The 25,202-nt window shown below is 38.6% G+C and overlaps 1 protein-coding gene across 4 annotated transcripts in view; it reads right to left on the minus strand.

Moving 5' to 3' along the window:
• LOC109857807 (lachesin-like) overlaps nucleotides 1-25,202 on the minus strand; it is a 222,910-nt gene that overhangs the window by 180,926 nt on the left and 16,782 nt on the right. For 3 of the 4 annotated variants that reach the window (XM_020434516.1, XM_020434518.1, XM_020434515.1), the window contains one exon: nucleotides 2,008-2,121. In XM_020434516.1, coding sequence (XP_020290105.1) covers nucleotides 2,008-2,080 — 73 coding nt within the window. In that variant the 5' untranslated portion in view covers nucleotides 2,081-2,121. Of the gene's footprint in view, nucleotides 1-2,007; nucleotides 2,122-9,133; nucleotides 9,412-10,905; nucleotides 10,961-25,202 lie in introns of those variants that run through there. The other variant, XM_020434517.1, reaches the window with a different exon arrangement.

Genomic DNA, 25,202 nt, shown 5'->3' on the forward strand with positions numbered 1-25,202 from the left:
TGTGCGAGCCGTCGACGGGTTCGTTCGTATGCATAGCCCGGCATGTTGATTGGCTGGCACGCAAAGTCGTGCTCTCACGCCGGCGCTGCAAAGTCCGTGCCGTTCGTGTGGCAGCTCTGTGTGTCCCGCGTCGCAGATATTGCATACATGCGTTGTATTAATATGTATTTAAATTAGTGTCTCAAAGCGATACGAAATTACGTAATACAGCGCTCGCTGCTATAGACGGCTGCTGACGAATTACACACGCATTGCTCGACCCAGTCTCGAACAAAGCGCGCGATGTAACTCCTCTTTCCCCGTAAAACCAAGAGATTCCAAGAGTCTGTCTCGTGTCTCTCGAAATTGTATTTATTGCACATCTTTAACTTGATGTTACATCTCAAAACTGTTTTGCGACACGCGAAAGCAGGCGTAAGAAGGAAGGTATTATTTATTGTGGTAGAAAATTGTTTCGAGGTATCTCCGTGCGATACGCGACAAACACTCGCTAGCAAATGCTCTTGACGTGTCGAGTACAAACGCCTGTCTAGAGCGGAAAACTCGAAGTGATGTAACCAGTTACGCAACTCTAAATAAAAGTAAGGTGAGTTGTAATCGCGTCGATGAAAACTCAGCACGGCATGTAAGCAAACTTATTTTTTTTTTTTTTTTTTTCGATTACTGTGCGCGAAGTCTCAGCAATGTCGCAATGCACCAAAGAACGGGGAGATGGCGGTATTGTATGCAAAAATTACGTCACATTCGTCTCTAGAGGTTGATGCGCAACATCGCCGAGCAATGCATCATACGATTGCGGAACAGCGGAAACCCTCTAAAATCGCGAGATCGGGAATTAGTAATTACGAAACTGGCAAACGCCGTAGATCATTCGAGTGCACGGTGTCGCATAATTTTAATCCAACGCTTTTCCCAATCGGAGAATAGGTACATATACATTCTTTGTTATCATAAAAAATCAAAAGGCAAACAATTTTGCTATTTTTCATTTTTATTCCAATTTCTCAGCTTTTTTTTTTTTCTTTCTGTTTATCTCACGATCTAATTTTCTTAGTTTTAGCTATCAACTCTTTCACGTCGAGCTTTATATTCAAAGTATAGATGCTGTTGCGTCAAATCGTTTAAAACTTAGAGAATAGCCAGTGAAGCAAAACAAAGTTTATCCCCAAGCTCTTTACTGTAACTTATTAGAGAAAGGTGTGGGAAACGCTAGCTTATTATTTAACGATAATTACGAGCGTCTAAAAGTAGATTCTCGAAGATATCCTCAGACTTTCCTCCTCCCCATTGAACGAGAAAACGTTAAAGATAGCGGCGAGATATTGCACGCCGAACGAAAGATTGATTAACGCTGATCGAGAAAATGTGCAATGTGCATTAGCTCTGAGAGAGCGTACAATTTTCCTCAATAGTTTTCCCGTTCACCTTTCCGTTCGAGACAATCAACCTGAATCAAAACGTCGAAGACGTTGCAGAAATAGTGCGATACGACAAAAAAAGAATAGAGAACAATAGAATTCGCGAGAATTACGTTTCGTAAAATCTTCTCGAATTCGTGACGTTTCAACGTGTAACAGATCTCAAATCCCGCGTAAACTGTGTGGCGAAAATATCGAAAAGAATATCAATTTTGTTTCTGTTTCACAATTGTATGCGTTTAAATAACACAAATTCGTATATTACATTCCGATAGTCACGCAGCGCGAGATCGAAACGCACAACACAGACAGACATACGCGACAGATATCCTCGTGATATTTGTTACCGTGTAAATATCGTAAATCGGAAAATTAAATTCAATGACAACATAGAAACGCATCGGAACATTTTCATGCCTTACGGCGGATTTAAATCCGCGTTATATTGAATCACACAGAAGTATACTGTGTGCATTTGCGCGCCCGAAAATGCGCGTTTATACACACACGTCCGAAAATATCTCACGTTCACAGATTCCAATACATTAAACTAATACACATATATTGTAAAATTGAATCTAACGCTTACCTTGACACATTATTGTGATAATATGCAGTATACTGATGGTCAAGTATCGACTTCTTCTTTGTCGGTCCGCCATTTTTCTTCTCGCGGATATTCGCTTCAAGTTCCAAAGGTAATCTGTAACAAGAAAAAGTACGGTCTGTCATAAGAAAAGAAATAATGACCAAGATTTTACGAGATTCTCATATCTTACAGAGAGAGAAAGAGAGAGTTGACTTTTTTCACTAAATTGGAATAAAACGAGAAAGGCGTGGAAGTAAAAACTTGTGTGAAAAAAGCGATTGTTAAATGATAAAACGTATTTATCATTAATAACGTAGTATCTCTCTCTCTCTTTCTCTCTCTCTCTCTCTCTTGCAATCATTATACATGTATCGCTGTTGTTCGCTAGCAAACAGATTGCACAGGTTATTAGTTGTCCTCGGTAAATAACTCTATTCTATCATTAAAGGCATCGATATAAATCTAGCATAATGCACGTACGCAGAGAATGTATGCACATGTCAATCTGGCATAATGATCAAATGCATATTGCAATGTTGTAACATGGCGATTGGTCAGAAATGCACACAGCCGTGAAACCATTAACGCATGGCTAAGTCAGTGTAATATGAGGATGCGGTAATTAACGAACGTTCAATGTTAATCAGACTTATCAGACTTGAAATGCGCGAGCACGTCACACGACACAAGATGCAACCGCGTAACGTGGTTCAAGTTTGTATTCATTATCGGCACACGCTCGATGATTATTAATGGCAAGTCGAGAACGAAACCTCACAACTGCTGAAAATGATTCGAATCAAATAATCATTCGACGCGTCGCCGAATGTGAGCGACAGAATTATATAGACATGCAAGTGTTATTCAAAGAAAATGCCAGGTGCAATATAAAGGTTCTCTTTATTTAATTCGCACATGCCAAACTTTTTATTTGATATGTATACATACTCTTCAGCAGCGTCAATATACGCGACATTTATATAAACCTTGAATTAATGTATGTATGAAACGCATTCATATTACGTTTCATCTAATTAAAAATAAAAAGATCGAGAGAGAAAGAAAATATATCTGTGCTAATTATTTGTTATATATGTGTGTATATATATATATATATGTTTCTCTAAATTTATATTAAATATTTTATCGCTTCTTTCCAGAATTTAATATATTATTTAATATATATACATGCTGTATATATAAATAAAGCTGTCAACGCGAGCTAGATGTTTCCTTGATAAAGTTTGCAACAAAAGTTTTTGCAAGCTATTATACGGATATTTAAAGTGCAAAGAGTCTTCTAATATTACGCGAGTAATGCACAATTCATAATGTTATCACGAGTTTTACCGGATATATAACAGGGATTTCCATAACGATGCCACGTTGATATTCGAGTAAAACGGCCTGCGTCGCCACAGCCTGAATTTACTTCTACTATCGCGCTCGCTCCGTAATTAGCAAACTCAGTTACGTAACACCGTTACAGTAACGCCCATGTTCCTTTATCTATTTTTCTCGTAAACTTGTTCGTGACGGGTTCGTCGAAAAATGTTTTGCATGAACAGCCCCAAGCAATTTTTTGTTGCTGTGTTAACTATTTGTATATATTTCAAAGTGTGTGGAATAATATACAACAGTATGATCGTATTATATATCTAAACTGAACAATCATAAGTGCAATATAAAGAATCACATGAAATATAATTGTTAAATTAAAAAAACAACGTTGTGATGAAGCAAACTTCTATAATTTTTAATTCCACTCTATTCTTAATTTCTAGTCTTTCTTTTTCCTTTCTATACTTTCTATCGCTATAACTGTGTATACATATTTATATGTATATATAAATCATGTCACGAAATGAGTCACGTAGTTTGTTAGTCAGTGAAGACCTCAGTTAGTGCATGTGCTAAACTTCGAAAGCATATACACACTATGTTTACTGCTCGAGAAACGACTACCGAGAAGCTCAACGTTGAATAGTTATGAGGTGTATACTAATCTGGAAATTTTCGTATTCTAATCCTTTTAAAACTAAGTGTAAGAATCATCACATTGTTTTAATTACAATAAATTTACTTTGTATTTTAAGATGAGCCTTCTAGGGTCAATGATCGTATGATTGTCATAAGATAAAATGAGCGTTCTAAAGGTTTCTAAAGTCTAACGGGTCAACGGTCACATGAGGCAACGTGTGTGTTTAACAGTCACATAAGTTTTCGCGTAACTTAGTTTTGTTGGAAGACAAACAAGTTGAGTTAAAAAATTTTGTAGTATTCTTTCTCTCTATACGCACACTTGTGTCCTAACATTGCTATTATTAAAACTGTAGAAAATGATATATAAAGCTTGTATGTTGTTTTATATTACTGCTTTTAATTTAATCAATCTCAATATATATATATAATAAAGTAACGTAATCAATTTCAACATATATATATATAATAAAGTAACGTGCTTTCAACATTTGTTAAACTAATTTGCAGAGAGAGAGAGAGAGAGAGAGAGAGAGAGAATCTGTTCCAATTACCAATTGGTATCATGTCGCGTACAATACAATATTGCGGCGCCAACAATAATTATGTTGCTGTTGCGATACTATTATATTTATAGTTGCCGTACTCACAGTCGATCTCTTTTAACGGCGCGTCGATAGTTTAATCTAATTGAACCGTCGATAGTTAGTAGTACAAGTCGGGAATTGCCGCGACGCGACACGTCGCGCCGTTGCGTCGCTCTCGGTTGCGACGGTCGAGATTTACGAGGCGATTTACAAATTGGCGGTTATTGTGCCCCGCTTTGGAATGAAACTGTCTCCTAAATCAAAACGTCTGCCGACGTTCATTAAACGTCAGACCAATCCGGGAAATCGGCCGCTCGCAGCGCTTCCGCCGCGCTGCCACGACGACCGTCACTACTGCATCCTCCTTCGCTTAATCCTTGCTCTGTTCTACGCGTCCGCAATCCCATTGCGCCAGCGTGACGATGCGCGGTCACTGCGAATTTGTCAGATCTGCCGTCGATAAACATAAATCGAACGACGCGAGCCGACTTGTTTTTCCGAAACGCGCAAGTAATCGAGAGACATCAAGTATAATTAAATTTTTGCAAAAATCCGTAATGCAAGTAGTAAAATCAACCTATCGACTTGAATTACACGTTACGTGTTTTAATTTGTTCTCGGATGATGATACGCCGTTGTTTTTTTTTTCGCATAAATCTTTCTTCTGAAGTTTATGTGTTGTCCCTTTTACTTCATATTTAACATCTTCATGGCATGAAATAATAATTTGAGTAATAATCTTTTCTACACTAACTTGATTTAGCTGTTATCTAGTCTAATATCTTGTTAAAGCTTGAAAAAATAAATTTTTTACAATTTATAGATGAGAAACAGTTATTAATATTTATGCGTGTAGGTATAGCTCTCTACTATTTATTCCATAAAGTTTGAATATGTATCACTAATATAGCACACACTATTATTAAGTAAACATTGAATCAAGGTTAGTGATATTATCATAAATAACTCTCGATTATAATAACTCATTTGTGATAATTATAATAACAAATAATAACAATAGAGGTAACAATATCATGCATTATGTCATAAAATTATAAATTACGACGTCAAATGCAAGATATAGATGTACGTCAAATGCAAGATATAGAGAAAATACACAAATAAAAAACTAATCGAGATATTTATTCTTTCATAAGATCATACATGAAGTAACAAAGACTGTGCCTTTCTGTCAGATTATTTACAGTGATATTGTCTCTATTTTTCTTACTACTTTGTACTTTAAAATGTATACTAAATAATTAAAATCTAATAATTTACGTAACGAATTAATTATATAATTATATCGCACGCAGCCCCGAAAACATCGACACAATTGCCATCATGAGTCGAGAAACAGGTCTGATGAAGGTGAGCCCGTAACATTCGATGTAAGACGACATCTCTATTTTCTTTACGACAGACATTACTTTTATTATCCGTCGTCATAAAAACACGGGTGAGAAAAACAGCTGGGGCAGAAGAAATGTTGGAACGACTTCTTGCTGTACGACGCAGGCGATCGCCAATATCCAATTCGGTCTACTAAAGTATCTTTTTTTCTTGTTTATTTGGCGATTAGCAACGTAATCAAAGAAAAACAAAATAAACGAGATATCAAACGTCAATTTGCTATGCTATATACAACAAAATAACAATTTCTATTAAACACAGGGAAAAGAATAGCTTACATCCGCTATTCTAACTTTTGTTGAGAATTACATGGAATCTTTTTAACAAAAGAACAGAAAATGTTGGATCAAACTCAATTCATATATAAAAACATCGACGTCAAACTTTTTTAAATTACTCGTAAACAAAAACGAATAGAATATTCTTGTATATATCACGCCGTGAGACGAGAAAGAAAGAGAGAAAATAGAGCAAATAATTGATATATTCAATTGAGATGAACCTCTCACGTCAGTGATTTTAGGGTCAAGCAAAACTTGTCAAAACTTGTGCAATTGTGTGTCGTGTCATCGGTATTTTTATACAGCCGTTAGGTGTATAAGAAGCGAAAGAACGATATCGAATCGATTGAAAGTTTGCGAGGTGAGAAAAGTCTGGTCGTTCGATGAACATCTATCGAGAACTGCTCGCAATAAATGCTACTGCACAAAATAAACCTTTCGATAACGTTGAGAGAAAAAGAAGAGAAGAGAGTGTAAAAAGAGAAAGAGAAAGAGAAAGCTCCATCACCGATAAATCTCGTTAATTCGCGTGATTTAAGCGTAACGTAATATAGATAATTAATAACATCTCGTTAACAATCATTTACACACTTGTCTGAAAAATATTTGCAATTTCACGGAAATATATATATATAAAATATTATAAAATGAGTAAAATATTAAATATTATAATATGTATAAAATTAGACGTAGTCATTCGAATTGTAGTTCGAATTTTAGTGATATCAAACGCGCGCCAAACCAAACGCAGAAGTGTCGATATAAATTTCCGATCATAAATTTTTGATTATACAGACAAAAGACGTGTAATTGCTTGCTATGTCCTCGAGAGATCAGCATCTCTCTTCGTTCCGTCGAGGACTCGATGCAAAATTCTACGACAAATCGCAAACGCAAACACACCGCGCGGAGAACGCGGCAAAACATCCGTAATTGCATTCCGGAAGTGAGTGGGTTGAAAAGCGACCTGGCGCGTATCCTCGGTATATCGTTTTGTGTCTCGGATAATTGCTGACACGCGATCCTGCACTCTCGCGTACACACACACGGTCACATGTGCAATTATCACCATGTTAATTTGTTGCGCAGCGCGCGCGCGTAAAAGAGAACGCGAGTAGTAAAATTAAGATCTTTGTGCACATAGTGATTTTCTTTTTTTATCATTTTAAATCCTTATAACACACCTTTGTTTTTTTCAAACAATCTTATCTCGAAAGACTTTTACAGATTTCTCAAGAGTTAATAAATTTTGAAATAAACTTTTGAAAGAAAATGTATATCTCTCTAACAATCTTTAAAACAAAAGTTACACTTTTTTCTTAAATAAAGCCAACTGTATCTTGTCTATATTATATTCTTTAAGACGTCACACAATTTTTATTTCATTAAACGGAACATCTGATTTCATCGCGGAGAAATTATATTTAACATCTTCCTCTTTATTTTTCCAGAAAAATGATTGAGAACTCAGTCGCGCCTCGAACAATGTTCGCGAGGACAATCGCGGCCCAGCTCATTTATCTATTATTAAAAGTTTTTAACTACCAGCGCCGAGCGCGCGGCGGACCGCGTTAAGACGGCGAAGACGGGAAAGGCGGAAAAACGATAAGAAAACCATAGTGCAAAAAAAGAAGAAAAAAAAAGAAGCTCGAAAGAGAAGATGAAACTCCGTCGCAAGAGTTTCTCCCGAATACGGGGAAACGACTGTAAGAATGAGCTCATTCAGATCAGCATTTCTTAACGAGGAAAGTTGCGGTTACTAACGGGGTTTGTGTACACCGCGACAAACAGGATCTTGAGATTACAGAAACTCAACAACCGCGGGCGTGTTTTGTGCAAGTCAGACGAATACAGAATTGTATTATACGTGACAATCCGTACTCGCGAGTTAGGGGATATCAAGCGCAAAAGCAGTACAGTAAGATAGTGGCAAGTGACGTATGCTTTTAATTGGAAAAATTAATTTCTCGAATAATTTATTTTTCGAGATGTAAAACAAAATGTTCATTGAGATGCGACTAAAAAATCATTTCTGTTACAAAAATGCGCGTTGTTTGTACTATAACCCATTGTTCGAAATGTATTTTTTTTTTTTTTTTTTTGTGAAACCAGACAAATGCATGAATACAATAGCCGATCGACAACATATCTTTGTAACTGTAAGAGCACTTCGGCTCGAGCACACTCGGGAAACCGTTTGAAGTCATCGAGGGTGAGTCGAAGTGGTATCAAGAGAAAGCGAGAGAGAGAGAGAGAGAGAGAGAGAGAGAGAGAACGACAGAAAGAGAAAGAATGAGGAATGGAATGAAAAGATCGGTTATGTTACGTCGACATACTCTCAAAGTGTTAGCTAACGAATCCTTTCAAAAGAATGACAGACAAACTTACGTCATTCAAGTCCGTTCAATTTTTCTGGTCAAGCATCGAACTGATCATTCCGATTTGGTGACAGTTGTGTGCAGCGCGATAATAGAATGACGTCATAAACAAAGTCGACGTGTAAATAATAAATTATGTTAAATACGCGCAATGCATAAATCTCGTGAATTCGTAACGCGCGAAACAAGAGGAAAGGTGTTACGCGTTGTTTAATCGTGACATTTCCATTAAACATATAACTGTGACAAACACAGCCGGAAGGTAATAATTGAACGAGTGGAATGCAGTAGTAACGACAATGGTGCTCCATCACGCGCGACTTGATTTAATAAATAGGCACTTTCGAATTACACGATCGGATTGGCCCGGTAACTCTTTCCGGTCGCAGCTTCAAATCGCCGATACGTTAACCTTCTTGCATGTACGTGTATGTGTGTGTGTGTGTGTGTGTATGTGTGTCTACTGAGTGAGAGAGATAATACGTACTTTTTCACGAAAGTCCGTGGATTTCCGAGGACATATCGTCAACGATCTTCGGTGTCACCTTCGACCGCGCCGCAGCTATCGATGAATCGACGACGGTGTTATACCAATGCGATGCCCGAATGTCCACGAACCATTTATCTCACTGCACTTTTGCGCGACTGTCCTTGCTTTCGAATTACGAAAATCGCGCAGAAAATCACTGTTGTTTCCAACGAATGCTGCAATAGATTGTCGATGAGGCACTCGTGCGTTATCTCGCACCCTTCTTTCCCCGACCCCTGGTATTTTTCAATTATGTTTGCGAACGAGATCGAGAGTGAACGAGTAATGTAAATAACTTTGAAGGATACGCGCGATTTGTTTTCGGCATTTGATAGATCTTAGTGCCGAGCAAATATATTTTGAGAATATTCTTTCTCCAGTATTTTCAGATTTTCAAATCTTTTGTTGAAAATTGAAAAAATCTGATCTATTGGTAAGAAACAAATCAAATTTTTGTTTTAATTCTTTTAAGTACAAAGAAATTAAATGCAGGGAGAAAAATTAATTAAAAGATAAAAAAAGATTCTATCTATTTATATTGAAGTAAATTATCGCAAGTGTTATAAATATGATATTTGACAATCAAAAAAAAGTTAATCTTTCTTGTCTCACTATAAAAACTTGATGCTAAAATTTTCTAAAATATTTTCTGCTTTGGAGGAAAAATATTTAAAATTTTCTCTTCCGCGCATCTCTCCTCTGAATGAGAGAGAATATCGCGGCTTTGCCGCGATATCAAGCGGCAAAGATTTATCGATGTAATCATGCGTACGGTACACGCCGGTGACAACGCGATTATTCGCAGCTTCTGATCGGCGACGTACGATCGATTCGGAAATATTATACTTCCGGGATACGCGGTCGCCGAACAAACGATCGTCAATGTACGTCATAAATCTGTCGAACGACCTGCTCGCTGCCGGATTTCGTATGAATTCATGCTCGAGTCGAAAAAAAGAGGACGTGCGTTTGTCTTATCGCGTAAGACGTAAGAATTGCGAGCATCGAGCTCGCGTTATTGCAAAAATACGATAGCTTAGAGCGTTTTTTAAATGTTTTTTTTGTAATCCCGCAAAGAGAAAAACTCGCGAAATGATAATATCGGAAAATCAACATTGAGTCAAACCGGAGCAAACGACGTTAGAAAAATTGCGAAAAAATTGATGAAATATTCTGGAAGCGATATTACAAAAACTTAAATTTTGTTCAAGTAATAGTAAAGGTTTCTATTTTTCGAGTATAAACGCTGTTTTTAAAAGATATAACATCTAGAGCGCAGCATGATATCGAAGACGTTACAGAAACTTGTTTTACATGAATTATAATGCAATGCTTTAAATATCGAATTTCAAAAAAATAAACTTTATATTACTTCTAAGATAACCAATTTGATTTGATAAGTTTTTATATCACAAAGTGCGAAAAAAAAGCTAATGAATATGTTTTCACTTTTTAAACAACATGTTAATACTACAAGAACTAATAATTAACAATTGTTATTTCCGCGCCAACGAGACAGTAGAATCACCGTTAATAATACGCGGCATTAGCATGTCACATACGAGCGCGCGCAATCAATGTTACGAAATTCAGAGCTGAACACCCGTCGAGAAAACTTCAAAGTCACGTGACCCGTCAACTCTCTTCGTCGTTAGCTTCCCTAATTTTCTTTATACAATCACGACGTGTCCGACGTGTAATGCGAAACCATATTCAAACAACGAACCAACCCCAAACTTCTGTCTGCTCTCGAAACGAGGATCCTTCTAGGGGACAAGAACGAACTAAACAAAACCTCGTGCTCCAGCTTGTCTCAACTAATCACGCGCGAACTTACAAACTAGGTCCGTTGTCGGATCAAGGCGGATCGAAGATCGCGCATCTGCTAGAACTCAAGAAGAGAAGTCGGAAATAAATCTCGATGTCGTCCCAGCTCAACAAAAACTTCCAAGTTCGTCTCACTATGTAAGTTCCGATAATTTTTTTTCTCGTTTTATTTGGCTGAAATAAAACGCGAAGCACCCGCGAAGCACGTCAAATGCAACGTGGACCAGTCGGTCGACGATGATCGACACGACACGCCGCGACGAACTTAGCACGACATTCCGAAAGCCGCTTCAGCCACGTCGCGGCTACTGCTGCTGAATGCTGGCTGGTGGTGCTGATGGTGGTGCCGGTGCTACTGCTCCACAACGCGTATATACCGCACGATGAACACGGACACGCGCGCTCGAACCTGCGCGAGCGCAATGCCGACGACGATTCCGGCAGTAGGGGGTTGTTTGATACCTGCCTCCTTCGGAGAAGATACTTTTGCTACGTCTTGCCCGTGCGCAAGAAAGCGTGTAGCAATTACGCCTATCCTATGTGACGCGAGAATTCGTCAAGAAGATAAGAATACGAAGCTATGGGATTACGCTCACCAGAGTAACTTCATAACACACATACAGAGCAAATTAACTATATAATTAAAGTATACCATTAAAGATTTAATTTATGATTTAAAAAAGTGTTTTACCCTTACTTTGATGTGTTTATTATACATGCAAAAATCGCGTCTCTCATTGAATACTTTATGTAAAACACTCGGTCTTATTTAAATATTTGTTTATTCATTCAAGAACATTTATCACTTACAATAACTTGTTTATTCAATGTTCGTCACGTTATAATACTGATTTAAGTCATTTAATCATTATTTCTCATCACACTTATTTATACAGCTATAACAAGATAGTTTCCACGAGAAGATATACGTATGTATAGAAGCTAACTAAAATCTTCTCTATCCCCCCGGTCAGGAAAATATAGAATTATTTAAAGATATTTTTATTCTGTGAAGATATCTCAAAATTATATAAATGTAGCAAATTCAATTCATTACTATCGGCACAAAGCTTTCAATAATAATAATTATCTCCGCTTTTCCGAGAGCACAAGAAAATAAACTAAGGTAGGAAAATAAAATGTAGAGCAGAAAAGTAATAGACGGAGGGAGAGAGAGAAGCCGGAATACCGGAAAACAAAAACATTCGACAGGGACCGGGTAACGGCAAGTTGTTCGCCGTCAGAAACCAGCGAGATCAAACGCATTCACGCAGCCCGGGATTCGTTTGACGTCCATCGTCTGGAAAATGCCTCGTTGCGAGGAAGAGCGAGAAGGAGAGGAACCGCCGCGGAATCCGCGTCTTGACGTCCCCTGTGCGGCACGCGAAGGTGCTGCAATATCTTCCAGCGTGTAACACACATACACGCACACATGTACGTAGCACAGTGTTGGCGCTGCAACATTTTGTTGGACGACGCTCACAGTTTGTGCGCGCCAACGTCGACGATATGCCTCTCTTCCCTTCGTTCCTCCTTGAATCGAGCGTTACTCAGTCGTGAGGAATTCTTTGATACCTATCTACCTCCCGGGGAAATGTTTCGCCAGCCACCGCGTGAATCTCGTTCGCAAGATTCCGCGAGATACCTCCGGGACGTGTTGTATACGCGTGTATATATACACGGCGCGCTAAACGTGCGTTTACCGCATTCGAAGGTCTTTACTGTAAACAGTTCCAATAAGCGCAAGTATGCGGCACAATCCGGTTGTAGAGAGGACTGGGATTACTGTTATTTATGTAACGACAAAAGGTGGAACAACGTGTCAAGCGCGGCAACAAAGACAGTAGGTAATTGGTTGCGTGTATACACGTAAACACTTTGTCCACGTAAACAGAATCGTTTTATCTCTCCTGACGAAACCATCCACCAGAATTCCGGATCCCTAATCTTCTTTGCAAAGAGTTTCTGTATATATCTATATATACATCCTTCAAAATAATTCATTAAAATTCACAAAGGCCGAAATATAATATGTAATTTCACAGATTTGAAGTTCGTTTCCTTTTGTCCCGTAGACTCCTCGTATCGTGTACTCACATACGTTAACAGAAAGTAACGTGGCGTGGTCTGTATAATAAATAAGCTAAACCGCTTTCGAATGTAATACCGTATGGAAGAAATTCATGATCCGTGAAGAAGAAGAAGAAGAAGAAGAAGAAGAAGAAGAAGAAGAGAATCTCACGCGTAAAAATTCTGAGAAGCGACGATTATCGTTCGGGTGAGAAGCGAGTCGGGATCGAAAACGTCGCCAACCCAGCTCTGACTTCACGAAATGTGCGGGTCTTCCACGACGGTCAGTGGCACTCTATTTACCCGGGATTCTCCTCAAACGGCGCTATACTCAGGGGAAAAAGGAATTTGTGTCGTACCCGCAGAATGACTCGATACGTAGTAGCAGCTGTTCCGATGGCGGATTTATTTCGCGAGGGATCTTTCCTGCGGGAAACTTGAAATGAACGCACAAGACAATAAGGCAGTATCTTCTACACCTGCGAATTGAGCGCCTAAATTTGGGGAAATATTCTCTTTCTCTCTCTTTCCAGTTCGTTTTTTGTCTTCTTCAGTACGTGAGCGATTTTATGTACAAAGAATTTATTGTAATTCTACCATCTAGCACCGCCTCATTTCGTCTTCGCCGTTCACAGACGCTTTAGAGCGTCTATTTTTGTTCTTCACATTTAATGAGCAATAAGAGATAGACTGATGAATTAAAATTCGTTCAAAGTAAAACTCATCAGTACGCGTAGTTTCTTGCTAGATTCTTTGAGTTTCACAGAGAATCACTTCGATTGATAATCGATTGAAAAAAACAAATGACGAATAAGAAACATAAGCGGATTGTCAAAATGTAATCGAAAAATTTACTTTTGTTTGTTCATGATAATCTCACGAAAAACCAGTTTTATCCCAAATAATTCCCAACCAATGTTGTTTTAAATCCGCGCGACTTTATCGCGACGGTGAATTTTTTGATGTGACAGATTTCTTAAAATATTTTCAATATCGTCGAGAAGCGCATAATGTTGCCTCTCAAGCGTCTCCAGACACCCCGTAAAGTTGAATTTTCCGAGGATCGACACCGGCGATCGAGTTCGCTCGCTCGCTCACTCACACGGACACACGTACGATAATATCGTGTCTATATCGGAAAGGCTCGATGTCAAAACGGTTCCCACGAGGTTTCTCGAAAGACGATGTCTTTGTATACGAACACCGTGTGGACAAATTGGGAACGCAGCTGCATTCAGCGCCGGTGTCTTCTATCGACTAAAGGCGGAAAGTTCAGACGCAAAAAGAATTCAAGGAGATTCGTAACTTTAATTGGAAGATGGGGATTCTATTGGCGCGACGAGACGCGCGAAAAAACGCTCGAGCTCGCTTTAAACTGCGTTTTAACTACTTAGAGGACGTTAACTATTCATCCGGAATAACGCGATAAGTTGGCGTAACGAGAAGGTACGCGAATTCCGCTTTTTAGAGCCGGGGAAACGCGCGCACATCCTTCTCGAGTCTCGAGCAGAAATTGTATTTACAGTGTCGACTGCGAAACAACGTATAAACTTCTGCCTTTCGAAACGTTTCGCCCTTGAAGCCTTAAAACGGTGGTGAAATTCGGTACACTCGCTGGTCTAACTGATTGCAATTATTTCCTTACAAAGCAAATTGCCTGTCACGAAATCGCGTTAGAACTTACTACGTCGAGTCGCATCAGGTATGTAAGAGGAAGCATTTCGAGACACTTCTCTCGAAATGCCGCGTGCACACCTGTCTCTGTGTTTCGCGATGTTAGGTAATACCAATTTGTGACACGTAATCCTTGCCGCGTAGCGTGCGTAGCGTGTGCTCACACAAACAATCGTACGGCAAATACGTACACGGATATACACGGAAGGAAGATAGAAAAGCAGAAATCGCATTCCCGTGTGTGTGTGTGTGTGTGTGTGTGTAGATATGTTACATGGAAAATCCCGTGTACGTTCATGTGTGAAACGAAGCTTTCAATTTGAGCCGGCAGAGCACACAGACCCCGGTAACGAACGCGGGGGCAAGGCTTCGTCACAGAATCGCAATTAAATCCTGAAAGTGCGCGCCCCCCCTATTCTAGGATGCACGTTTGCGCAAGTGAACCGAGGACAATTGGAGATAAGACGAACAGGAAATGAACACGTGCAAGAAAACATTGAGAAAATAGAGCGATAGTCTTTATTTGACAAATATTCGCGAGAGGAGAAAAGAATAAAAAGTCAACCGGCAGTATTTGAGAATTTCTCAAGAAATTTTATATACTTGTTTGTTTGTATGTGTATGTACATCAAACTATATTAATCAAATAAATAATAAAAACAATAATAAAAATGTGTAATGTAATAAAAATATCTAATATAAAAATATCTAAACAAATGTCATTAAATTAAACGTTAAATCCGTTAGGCAAAAGTTATTTATTTGTGCGTTATTTCTTTTCTTTTTTTTGTGCAAGGAACAAGACAGCTATGACGCACCGTCCCACCGGAACTTGATCTTTACGAACTGCATAGACATGCAATTTAATTCAATTTAACGTTTTCAATGAACGAAAATCGCTCATTATGGCTCGTTACTCGCCTTTCGCCAATACTCAATTCCCATATTCACCGCGGTTAAAATCTTTGCTAGTAGAATGAACTATCATTACCAGAAGATCTACCTTCTTCGACGATGAGCTTTCATTTTCCCTGTTCCGCAGGCGCATTTCCAATTCTACTCCCCATCTCATTTGAGCGCACTCCCTTATTCACCCAATCATGAATGAACGGAATTCTAGAAAGACTGTCAAGCAGCGTCTAAGTCTCTACAACCACATCCATCTAAGGAACACATCATGATTGTGATTAATATATCAACAGCCTCTTAATAATATCAAATAATATTGGCACATGTATCACATGAAAGCATTCTTCAATATATCTCTCATTTAGCCCTTTACAACTATTACTCGCTGTAAAATTAATTGAGCTATTCATTTAGTTACCAAATTAATACATTTACATATTACAAAATAAATTTTTGCTTATGAAAAGTGTAATGTGTAACGATCAAATATTAATATAATTTAATTAAATGAATGTAATCAACTTTAAAGAAGAACAAAGTAAATAACGCGCAATATTTAACCAGGCTTTACGAATATTTAATCTTTTGATTATTGAAATTATATTAAAATACACACATGTGGGTGTTAATGAAATGTCGACACAGCTAATGTCGAACATACACGTGTATCACGAATTTCTTTGGCTTTTATTCTCGGAAAAAAATCCGTCTCTTATGTAACAAAAAATCAAAATAACACTTTGGTGACATGTAATATGTGAAAAAATATTTCTGATTGTTACCACGAGTCGTACGCGTCCATTCTAAATAAGCGCCTAACTCTGGAGATCTTTAAACTCTCAAAAGGTTAAATAATTAAATCCAACTTTATTTTTGTGATTAACCTTACAACAAATTTCAAAGCGTAACTTTTCATTAATAAGCAGAGATTCTCTGCGTTTCATTGGGAAGTTTCTAAATTGAGAAGTTTCAGGTCTCGCCAGCAATTGCATGATTCTTCTGAAATGCGTTACGCGCCATCATTAAACTTAAGAGTGCTAATAACTACCATCGCGATTAAGATTATCGTGTATTCCAAGAAAGTATTTACGTCGTCTATGCGAACGTCATCTACTCACACGACTGTCTTACTAGGCAGATTAGCGCCATTTCGCAGCGGTATTAATAACTGAGAAACCATTTTAACGTCGAGTTAACACAGCGAACAATTACGATTTGCGTCTGACTTTGTCCTCTCAGAAGCTTCTCTTAATCCCCCATCCCCTCCGCATCTACACCGTAACTGTTCTTCCACATTCTCCCCCTGAAACGCTTATCTTTCATAATGCATCTTTCGTGAGTATAGCTATTGGTGTGTTATAGAAGCAAATGCGCAGCTTAAAATATATGTTAAACTCTAGAAAAGCCATGCGATAATTGCGCGACATTAAACTTTCTTCACATATTACGTGTAGTTCATGTGATTTCTTTCACTTCTCTTACTGTGACAATATGTTACAATAAATTGAAAACAAAATCTTCTCGAAATGTACTTCTAGAATAATTTGTAAGGAAGTTGCGCAAACACATTTTTCATTCTTTATTATGTTGCAATTTTATATATAAACAGATATATACAAAATATATTATATAGGTATATTATATAATTACTTTATTGTATATTATTATACATATTATTGTAAATAAAATTGCAACAAATCGTGTCGCTCGCGTCCGTTTATTAAATTTCTTCAGATCTTGCAAATATCTGAAATCTTTGAAATCATCTCACGAAAAGAGAATGCATGCGAGTGCTGAGTACTCTATTTTTTTTATTTTGTGGTATCTACATTCTAATGATATACTTTTACACGTGTAATTACGTTTTCTTTCTCTGCGCCAGAAGCAAAGAAAACACACTCGATGTGAAAACAATATTACTTTGACGCTAACCTCTCTCTTTTTCTCGTGGAAACAAGAAACGAGTAATAGTATAACACTGAATCAGCGACATAATGAGACCAAAACAAAGTGAGCATAGGATTCATTACGTGCAAATTACATAATGGACAGACCGAGTCTAAGAACAATCTGTGCGTATTTATATCCTTGTCGTCGCCGGCAATTAACACCTAACAGCGAAACTGACGACGGCGACATTATTACGTAAAATCAGTGGCGCTCTGCAAATGAATACTTCGCTATAAAGCATCCCGCGTCCGGGAGAAAAAAAAAAGGAAGAACCACGGCGAAACGATTTCGCAACCTGTTCAGGCTGCACCCACCGGAAGATAAGAGTCGGAAATGTTTGGACCGGCGAGGTGACGCCGGCGGTCCGAACGAAGTCGCATCCGGCCGGACAATAATTTCCCGATGAAATAATTAGCTGATATGATCTGGAGAGATAGGCTGTCCCGTCGAGAGACAAAAGAATGTTAAGCGTTCCATTACGCGCGGGCTTCTCTGTTTAAACCGTTATTTTTTATATTACCTCGTAAATCGTTTCTTCATTGTAGGAATTTCTTAAAAAAAGTATATTTCGCCTTCTCTCCTTCCCGCGAGCGAACACGCCCGGGGGAGAGAAATTGAAGACGTGAAGATACACGCTTGGTTAAGTATTTCTCTCTCTCTTATCTAATTAATTATCATTTAGCTCTCTTTGGAAGTGTAAGTTGAGACCGTTTAAATTCGGGTTCGGTAAGAATGGAACATTAAATGTGGCAACACACAAAAGATACACATCAGCGTCTATTCGGTTTGGCTGTGTGGAACATTTCTTTATATTTGTCATGCGCGTGATCTCGATACAGACAGTTAAAGCTAATAACGCAAATTAAGATTCAACGCGCATGCCTCCCGAGTGAAGCACGATCATACACTCTAACACGAGCCACCCAGCCACGTTGAAACCTGACGCCCTTACTAAAATCCGAGGCTAATTTCAAACGACCCCTTTACCTTACCCGCGTCTGTTCGTTACTACCGTGGTCATCTAAAATTTCAGGAGTGATATCCCACAACGGAAGGGCGGATTAAGGACATTGCTCACAAAGCCGCGTATATAATGCGATAATCCAAAAGACAGATTGCATTCGTATATTAAAAGCAACACATGACGCATACTTCTAAAAGTGAAATAAAAATAAGAATAGAAAACGAGAGAGGTCTTTAAACGTTCTCCTTCCCTTCCCGTATCATTTTGCAACTAAAACAACACATTGTTTTCATGACTCTTGAGAGAATTATTAAATAATTTATCGCGGGTTGCAATAATATGTCACATCTCCCATTATTCTGATACCTTTTAGCTCAAATATGTTAAACTAAAAGCGTTGCTGTAATATACGATCGTATAACTCAACTCGTGCGATTATATGTTGAAAAAAATTGGAATTTATGCGATAAAGTTGAAACGCGTTAAAGAGACAAAGACAAACGCGGTCACGAGGAATTGGGTAAATATCAGGAACGCGAGATATATCGACAGACAAACGTTTTAGGACGGATTTCTACGTAAGCTCTACGTTCTGCGATATGTGCGCGCTATCACGGAAACGTAACGAGTTTTACGCATAGCCATGATTGAGGGCAATATCGTCTAATAGGGAGAGCCAATAACAGGCTAGGATGTTAACGACGATAGAAGCAACGTTCGTTAATTATTTACAAGTTTACCGATGCATCGAGCACAGCGCAGCGTGAAGTAAAATTGACGCGGTACAAGGTATATAATTAGCGAGTATCTGGTACAGGCCAATTTCTTCGTTACGAAACGATGATTTATCGATTCAGGAAGCGGGTGTTATAAAAAGTCAAGCGCCGCTAAAAAAAAAATGAAAATAAAAAATAGCATCCGCAAATTTTTTAAAGAAGAGCATCGCGATTGAGTAAATAATTTTCAGCGTGCGCTTTTTACGCGAAGCAACGCCTCGTAACGCAATATAATCGTTTTGAAAGAAAAATCCGTATTCTACTTTTTCATAATTTTGCAGACATTATGCAAAGATTTCAGTAAACCATGTACAGAGAGAAATTTATCTTTTCAGACACACGTTCTTGTACGTCAATAAAATAAATAAAGAACTAATACAGCAATATATGTATATGTATATATATATACATTTTATATTATGTACATATAAAATGATAACAGTAATACCAAGTTTTCTTTTTTTGTTCTCTTTGACGTAAACTACGTGTGAAAGTGAAAATTTGATGCAACTGTATGAACGCCACGCCGAAAACAAAAAGTAAGAATCCAAAAATGCACAGCTTCGCAGGTTGTGATGTAATGCTGAGGTAGTCTTCAAAACTAAAAGGCTGTGGTGGTTGCTGACGGTGTTCTAAGTAACAGATAGGTCTGGGTAATTGCTTCACTTAACGAGAAACACGTTCGATCCTTGCGCCCGTTCTCTCCGACGGAATCCAATATTACCCGTCGTGCTGTTTGATATAGTTCGGTGTATTCTGCGCCGCGTGCATTTTGCAGGCTCTTTCAACCCCCTCGTTTGTCTGTCGTGTGCCCTCCACCGGTGTTCAAGGGCCTTTTCCTAACGACGTTCAAGAAATGCCACGACGCGGGCAAGCGCTTCCCACTGCGGCTGTAACGTCGCACAATTTTTGAATATTTTACGTGATTCTTTCCCTCCCTCTTGCTTCGAAAAAAACTCGTTTTTTCAACGACGATGTCTGGAATGAGCTGTGTGAGAAAAGTGTTAGCAGACGCGTATCTTGCATGTATATATTTCTATTTTTTTTCTCTATATAAAAAATATTCACACATATACTTTTATGACACACTTCTGTTGAATATGAGTTTTTCAAAAATCGAGCACAGTCAAAATTCTATTAATGTACAACAGAACAAACAAAATTATCGATTGCGCGTATCCAACAATTGTTACATAATTGAACGCAAAATTCGAAGATAATTTCGATTTGACACACGTGTATGGAAATAAAATTGAATTCAAGACTTCTCACACGCGGAGATAAAAATAAAGTAGCACATCGAAGAAGGTAAAGGAAGATGGCCTTTGACAGAAAGAGAGCGATCTTCGAAAGCGCCAACACTTTTTCCACGAGCACACAGTAAATACTGAAAGTGGGGACTACCTCGGGGACTTCAACCGGTACTCCAGCGAGTTACTCTAAAGCTCTCCGCCATCTTTTTTTCCTTCGCCTCGACCGCAAACGAGTCAAGAAAAGATTTTACACTCGGACGGAAAGTAGAAGGCGGCGCCAGTTGGTACGATGGTTTTGTTGAACCAACGGAATCCTTCTGTTAGCACGACTTCTTTCATCTTCCGATACGTGTTACGAGCGAAAACATTCGGTTTCACTCGCGTAGTACCACTGGTGTAGTACTTATAGCGTCTTATATCATGGACACGTTCGCCGTTAGAAACAAGGTGGATAACTTGTAAGAGTACACTGTGTGTGTTGTGACACACGGTTTAAAAACTTGAATTACAAAAACATATGCGTATATAAAAAGAATTTATTCTATTATTTTTTTTTTTATAGTTTTCCTCGAGTTTTTTAAATTTCAGAATGATCACGTACATATTTTTTACATCTGTGTGTTGATTGTTCAAGCAATTAAAATACTACACGCAGTTGTTTTATATCTTGCAGAAAAAAAACCCAATTTTGTGCAGCATAACAGCGAATAGGAATGACCACGACAAAGGTCATTAATCGGCATTAATCGACCGCGCGCTTCCTCGTTTATCGTGTCTAATGTACACTTTACACGCATGGTCAACTCTGCGCGCATCGCAATTCGCTCGTCCCTGCGTACGTACGTGTTCATTAAAATTCTAACATCGCGCGATAGATCGCTATATCCACAGAACCGAAATTTGTGTGTCCTTACGTGTACCCTGCCGCACGATCGGACGCGTAAACGTGCGTGCTCACACGCAGAGGACTTTGGGGATGCGAAACCCACCGAGTTGTGTGTACTCCCAAAGAAGATGGAATACACATCAGGATTACGAAACGGAGGAAAACGGGCGGACAGCCGGGTACAGGGGGAGAGGGGCACGAGAAAACAGTGGCCCCGATACGAAACGGGAGTTCAAAGCTTCCAGCTCCGCAACAACGCGTCTAATTACTTGCTTCCTGCCTAGATACTGCACGGCGAATTTACATCTTGTTTGTTCAAGCAGCGGTAGCGGTGTAAACGCCCCCGCCGTCCAATGTAGATTGGGTACTGCCTATAAACAGGCAATTGCCTTTGACTCGGAAAGTCCGGTCCCGACGAGCGGCAATATCTTGCACGAAGAGGGATGTGTCACACCCCTCGATCGGCGCGGGTCGCGTGATAAATAGCGGAATAAGTAATAATGCGAGAGAGGAAAAATATGTAAAAAAAAACCGTGTGTTTACTCAGTATTTATTTGTTTTGTAAAATTACGATTGGCACAAGTCAAAAATACGACGGAGAAGTTCCCATAACAAATTTTGCTGATGTAACACGTGAACACACACACACACACACACACATTGTCAATTTAAAAAAAAATTTATAATTCATAATTTATAATTCATATTTACAACTCGGGAGATTTTAATAACCCAGGATGTTCTAAAACGGTCGTTTACAGATACATTTCACTGCACTCAATGAAAATGCTTACGCTCGAGGCGTCGCTCAGAATTGGCTTCATGCATCGCCATTCCGTCCCGGGTGACTAAGACGCGACCGACAACCTTCTCTATGTTCGTATTAAGGACGGGTTTATCCCGAGCTGTGCGCGCTTTCGCTATTCAGTACCGACGTGAGACGAATGGATTTGCACCGTAAAACAAAAGCAAGAGACAGACCGAGATATTTCTATTGTCATTTTTGAGTCGATGAGACAAAAAGAGAGAGAGAGAGAGAGAAAAAGAAACAGAAAGAAAAATAGAAAGAGAGAGAGAAAGAGAGAAAGAGAGAGAGAGAGAGAGAGAGAGAGAGAGAGAGAAATGATGAAGAGATAGAGAGAGATGTAATTTAAATAAATTAATTAAACAATTAATTAATTATACAACACGGTAAAGAATTTTAAAATCGCCAATGTGCGCGCTACTCTCTCATATTGTAGAGAGTAAAGAGATAATAAATACTTCACAACACAGAGCAACATATTACTAGGAAATTTTATCAGCATAACGTCACGATATGAATATTATAAATCTATATACACATGTATGTCCTCTTTAACGCGCGCGTTTGATAATGAGAATCCATTAAGTATTTGTGTGTAATAGGTGCTTATATAACTTGTATCTTGAAAACACTTGCCGAATCGATAGCTTTTATGTTTTCGAGCTTTATTAATCGCTTCGCGGTATCTATTATACATATTAGTTTTTCAGCGAAATGAAAAATATTCTCGAAACCGTGAAAACACTCTAATAAATTATTCATATCATTATTAATCATATACTTTTAAATGTATACAATGCGTTGCAATAAGCGCTTATTAGCATCGGAAAATGTATCCATAAAATTTGTATCTCAGCAAATTTTTCAAATTTATAATTTGTTTATTTACTTTTTTAATGTCTATGTGCTGCTACATTAACGCGTTTGTTATTTAAGTAATATTTATTGATAAATATAAACACACATTTGTACAACTTGTAGAAATTGCCGCAAGATTTTATCTAAAAAAAAAAATATTAATGTGTTTTCACTCACAAACGTTTTATACAGTTTCTTTTGCACAAAATTTACTTATCTACGTTTGGAACGATTTTACAATACTTGAGTTTAGATAATCGGCTTGGCTTTGGATTTAAGATTGCGACTGCGATTAACTTGTAACTGACTGACTGACTGTTCGGAGTCGTTTTATACAGGTCCGATATAGGCCACGGAAACTTTTACTTTTCTTTATTGATTCGGATCGCGCAATAAAGTGATCAAAAGATCTTATTTATGGACATTTTCTGGACCGTCTGTGATTTAAGTCGTAATAGTGTAGATCAAGAGATTTTCTTATTTGGAAATTTGGTTTTAAGATATTGTTAGTCTAGAATCTACGTGTGGCGACGTTACAAACTACCAAGATAACGTTATATATGCGCCTATATATAATTTTGAAATCAAAACAATTTGCTCGTTTGAGTGGCATGTACTATGCGTTGTCTGGCCAAATCGCTGCTTGGCGCGTGACAGACACATATCACAGGTAAGTTGTACAGAAAATTCATCTCTCTTATATATCAGCCGGCACTTTTCATCCTCGACTACGTTTTGCTGGGGACCTTTCCAACTTTTAAGGACATTGGACGCTCTTAGCAGATGCAACGTGGGATTGCGCGCTCGAGCGCGAGTGCCTCCATTTTTGTTCCTTTTTTACCGCTTTGACGATGCGAGACACGTTCAAAGAAATTCTCCTCCCGGCTACGCGCTGCACAGCCTGATGCATCACACGCATTCTCGTTGTCGTTGTCTCGCGGGCATATTACACAGATTTTTCTGCGCGTAATATCTGATAGATATCAGAGATGCTTCGTGTTCAGTCAGCAACGCAAAAACTATCGCGCACATTCGCGTATATATATATATATATATATATATATTCATGTTCCAGATGTTCGTCGCTAAAAAATTCCGCACGTCGTTCGATCTAAAAACACTTCGCAGTTTTGTGTAATGTAACGTAAAGGTGTACTTTTCAGACTGATTCTCTCTTTCTCAAAGAACTCTCTGCTAAATACAAAAAAAGAAGCAAAACTCTGGCATCGACGATGTGATTACGTGGAAAAAGTTAGCGTTTCACAAAGACGCTTCTGTATGTTTAATGCAACATCTGATTTATCTTTAATTGCGCGAGAGCGCGCAATGAAATCCGACGTTTGTTCAAACGATAAGGAAATATACACGTGTAGAGGACGACACTTAAGTATTTATCGTTTCGTTTGAATTTACATCTCCACCAACGTTTTTACCAACGCGAATACGACGGAATTAAAGTTCGTAAATTCGTGAATTTCCGGATCCGCGGAATTCCGCGAGCACAATTTATGAGACGCGCAATTCAAACGGATTAATATACGGAAATATAAATGTCACTTGACACGCGCACGGAATAATATGTTGACACGATGTCACACAGCTGTGTGATGACGCGCAAATTAGGATTAATCAATTCAACGTCACGTCTTTCTCGCGAATCCTGTGAACGCGCGCGTTGGCGATCGCAATATTCCGACATGTGTACCAGCCGTAGAGAAATCAATTTAAATAATATCCGACGTGACAATATCCTCATTATTACCTAATTCAACGATATTCGAGGATAACAATGCGTGATGCACGCGGGAACGAATTCGCGAAACAATTTCGTCTCGGCGCGAGTTCCGAGGCGAAATGGTTTTCGATCGATGTGCGCGCGCGCACGTGAAGCGCACACGCGCGATTTATAGGATCCGCGTTGAATCGAAACGAACACGGTGCAGCTCCCCAATAATGTTATGAACGTTTATCGACACTGCGACAGTTCGTATAGCCTGGGCCGCGATAGCTTTAACGGTAACTTTTCTGATTTCCCAGTAGCAAACAGGTCGACGG

This window comes from Pseudomyrmex gracilis, unplaced genomic scaffold (assembly GCF_002006095.1).
Source record: "Pseudomyrmex gracilis isolate BER0280 unplaced genomic scaffold, ASM200609v1 scaffold_174, whole genome shotgun sequence".
Taxonomy (NCBI): Eukaryota; Metazoa; Arthropoda; class Insecta; order Hymenoptera; family Formicidae; genus Pseudomyrmex; species Pseudomyrmex gracilis.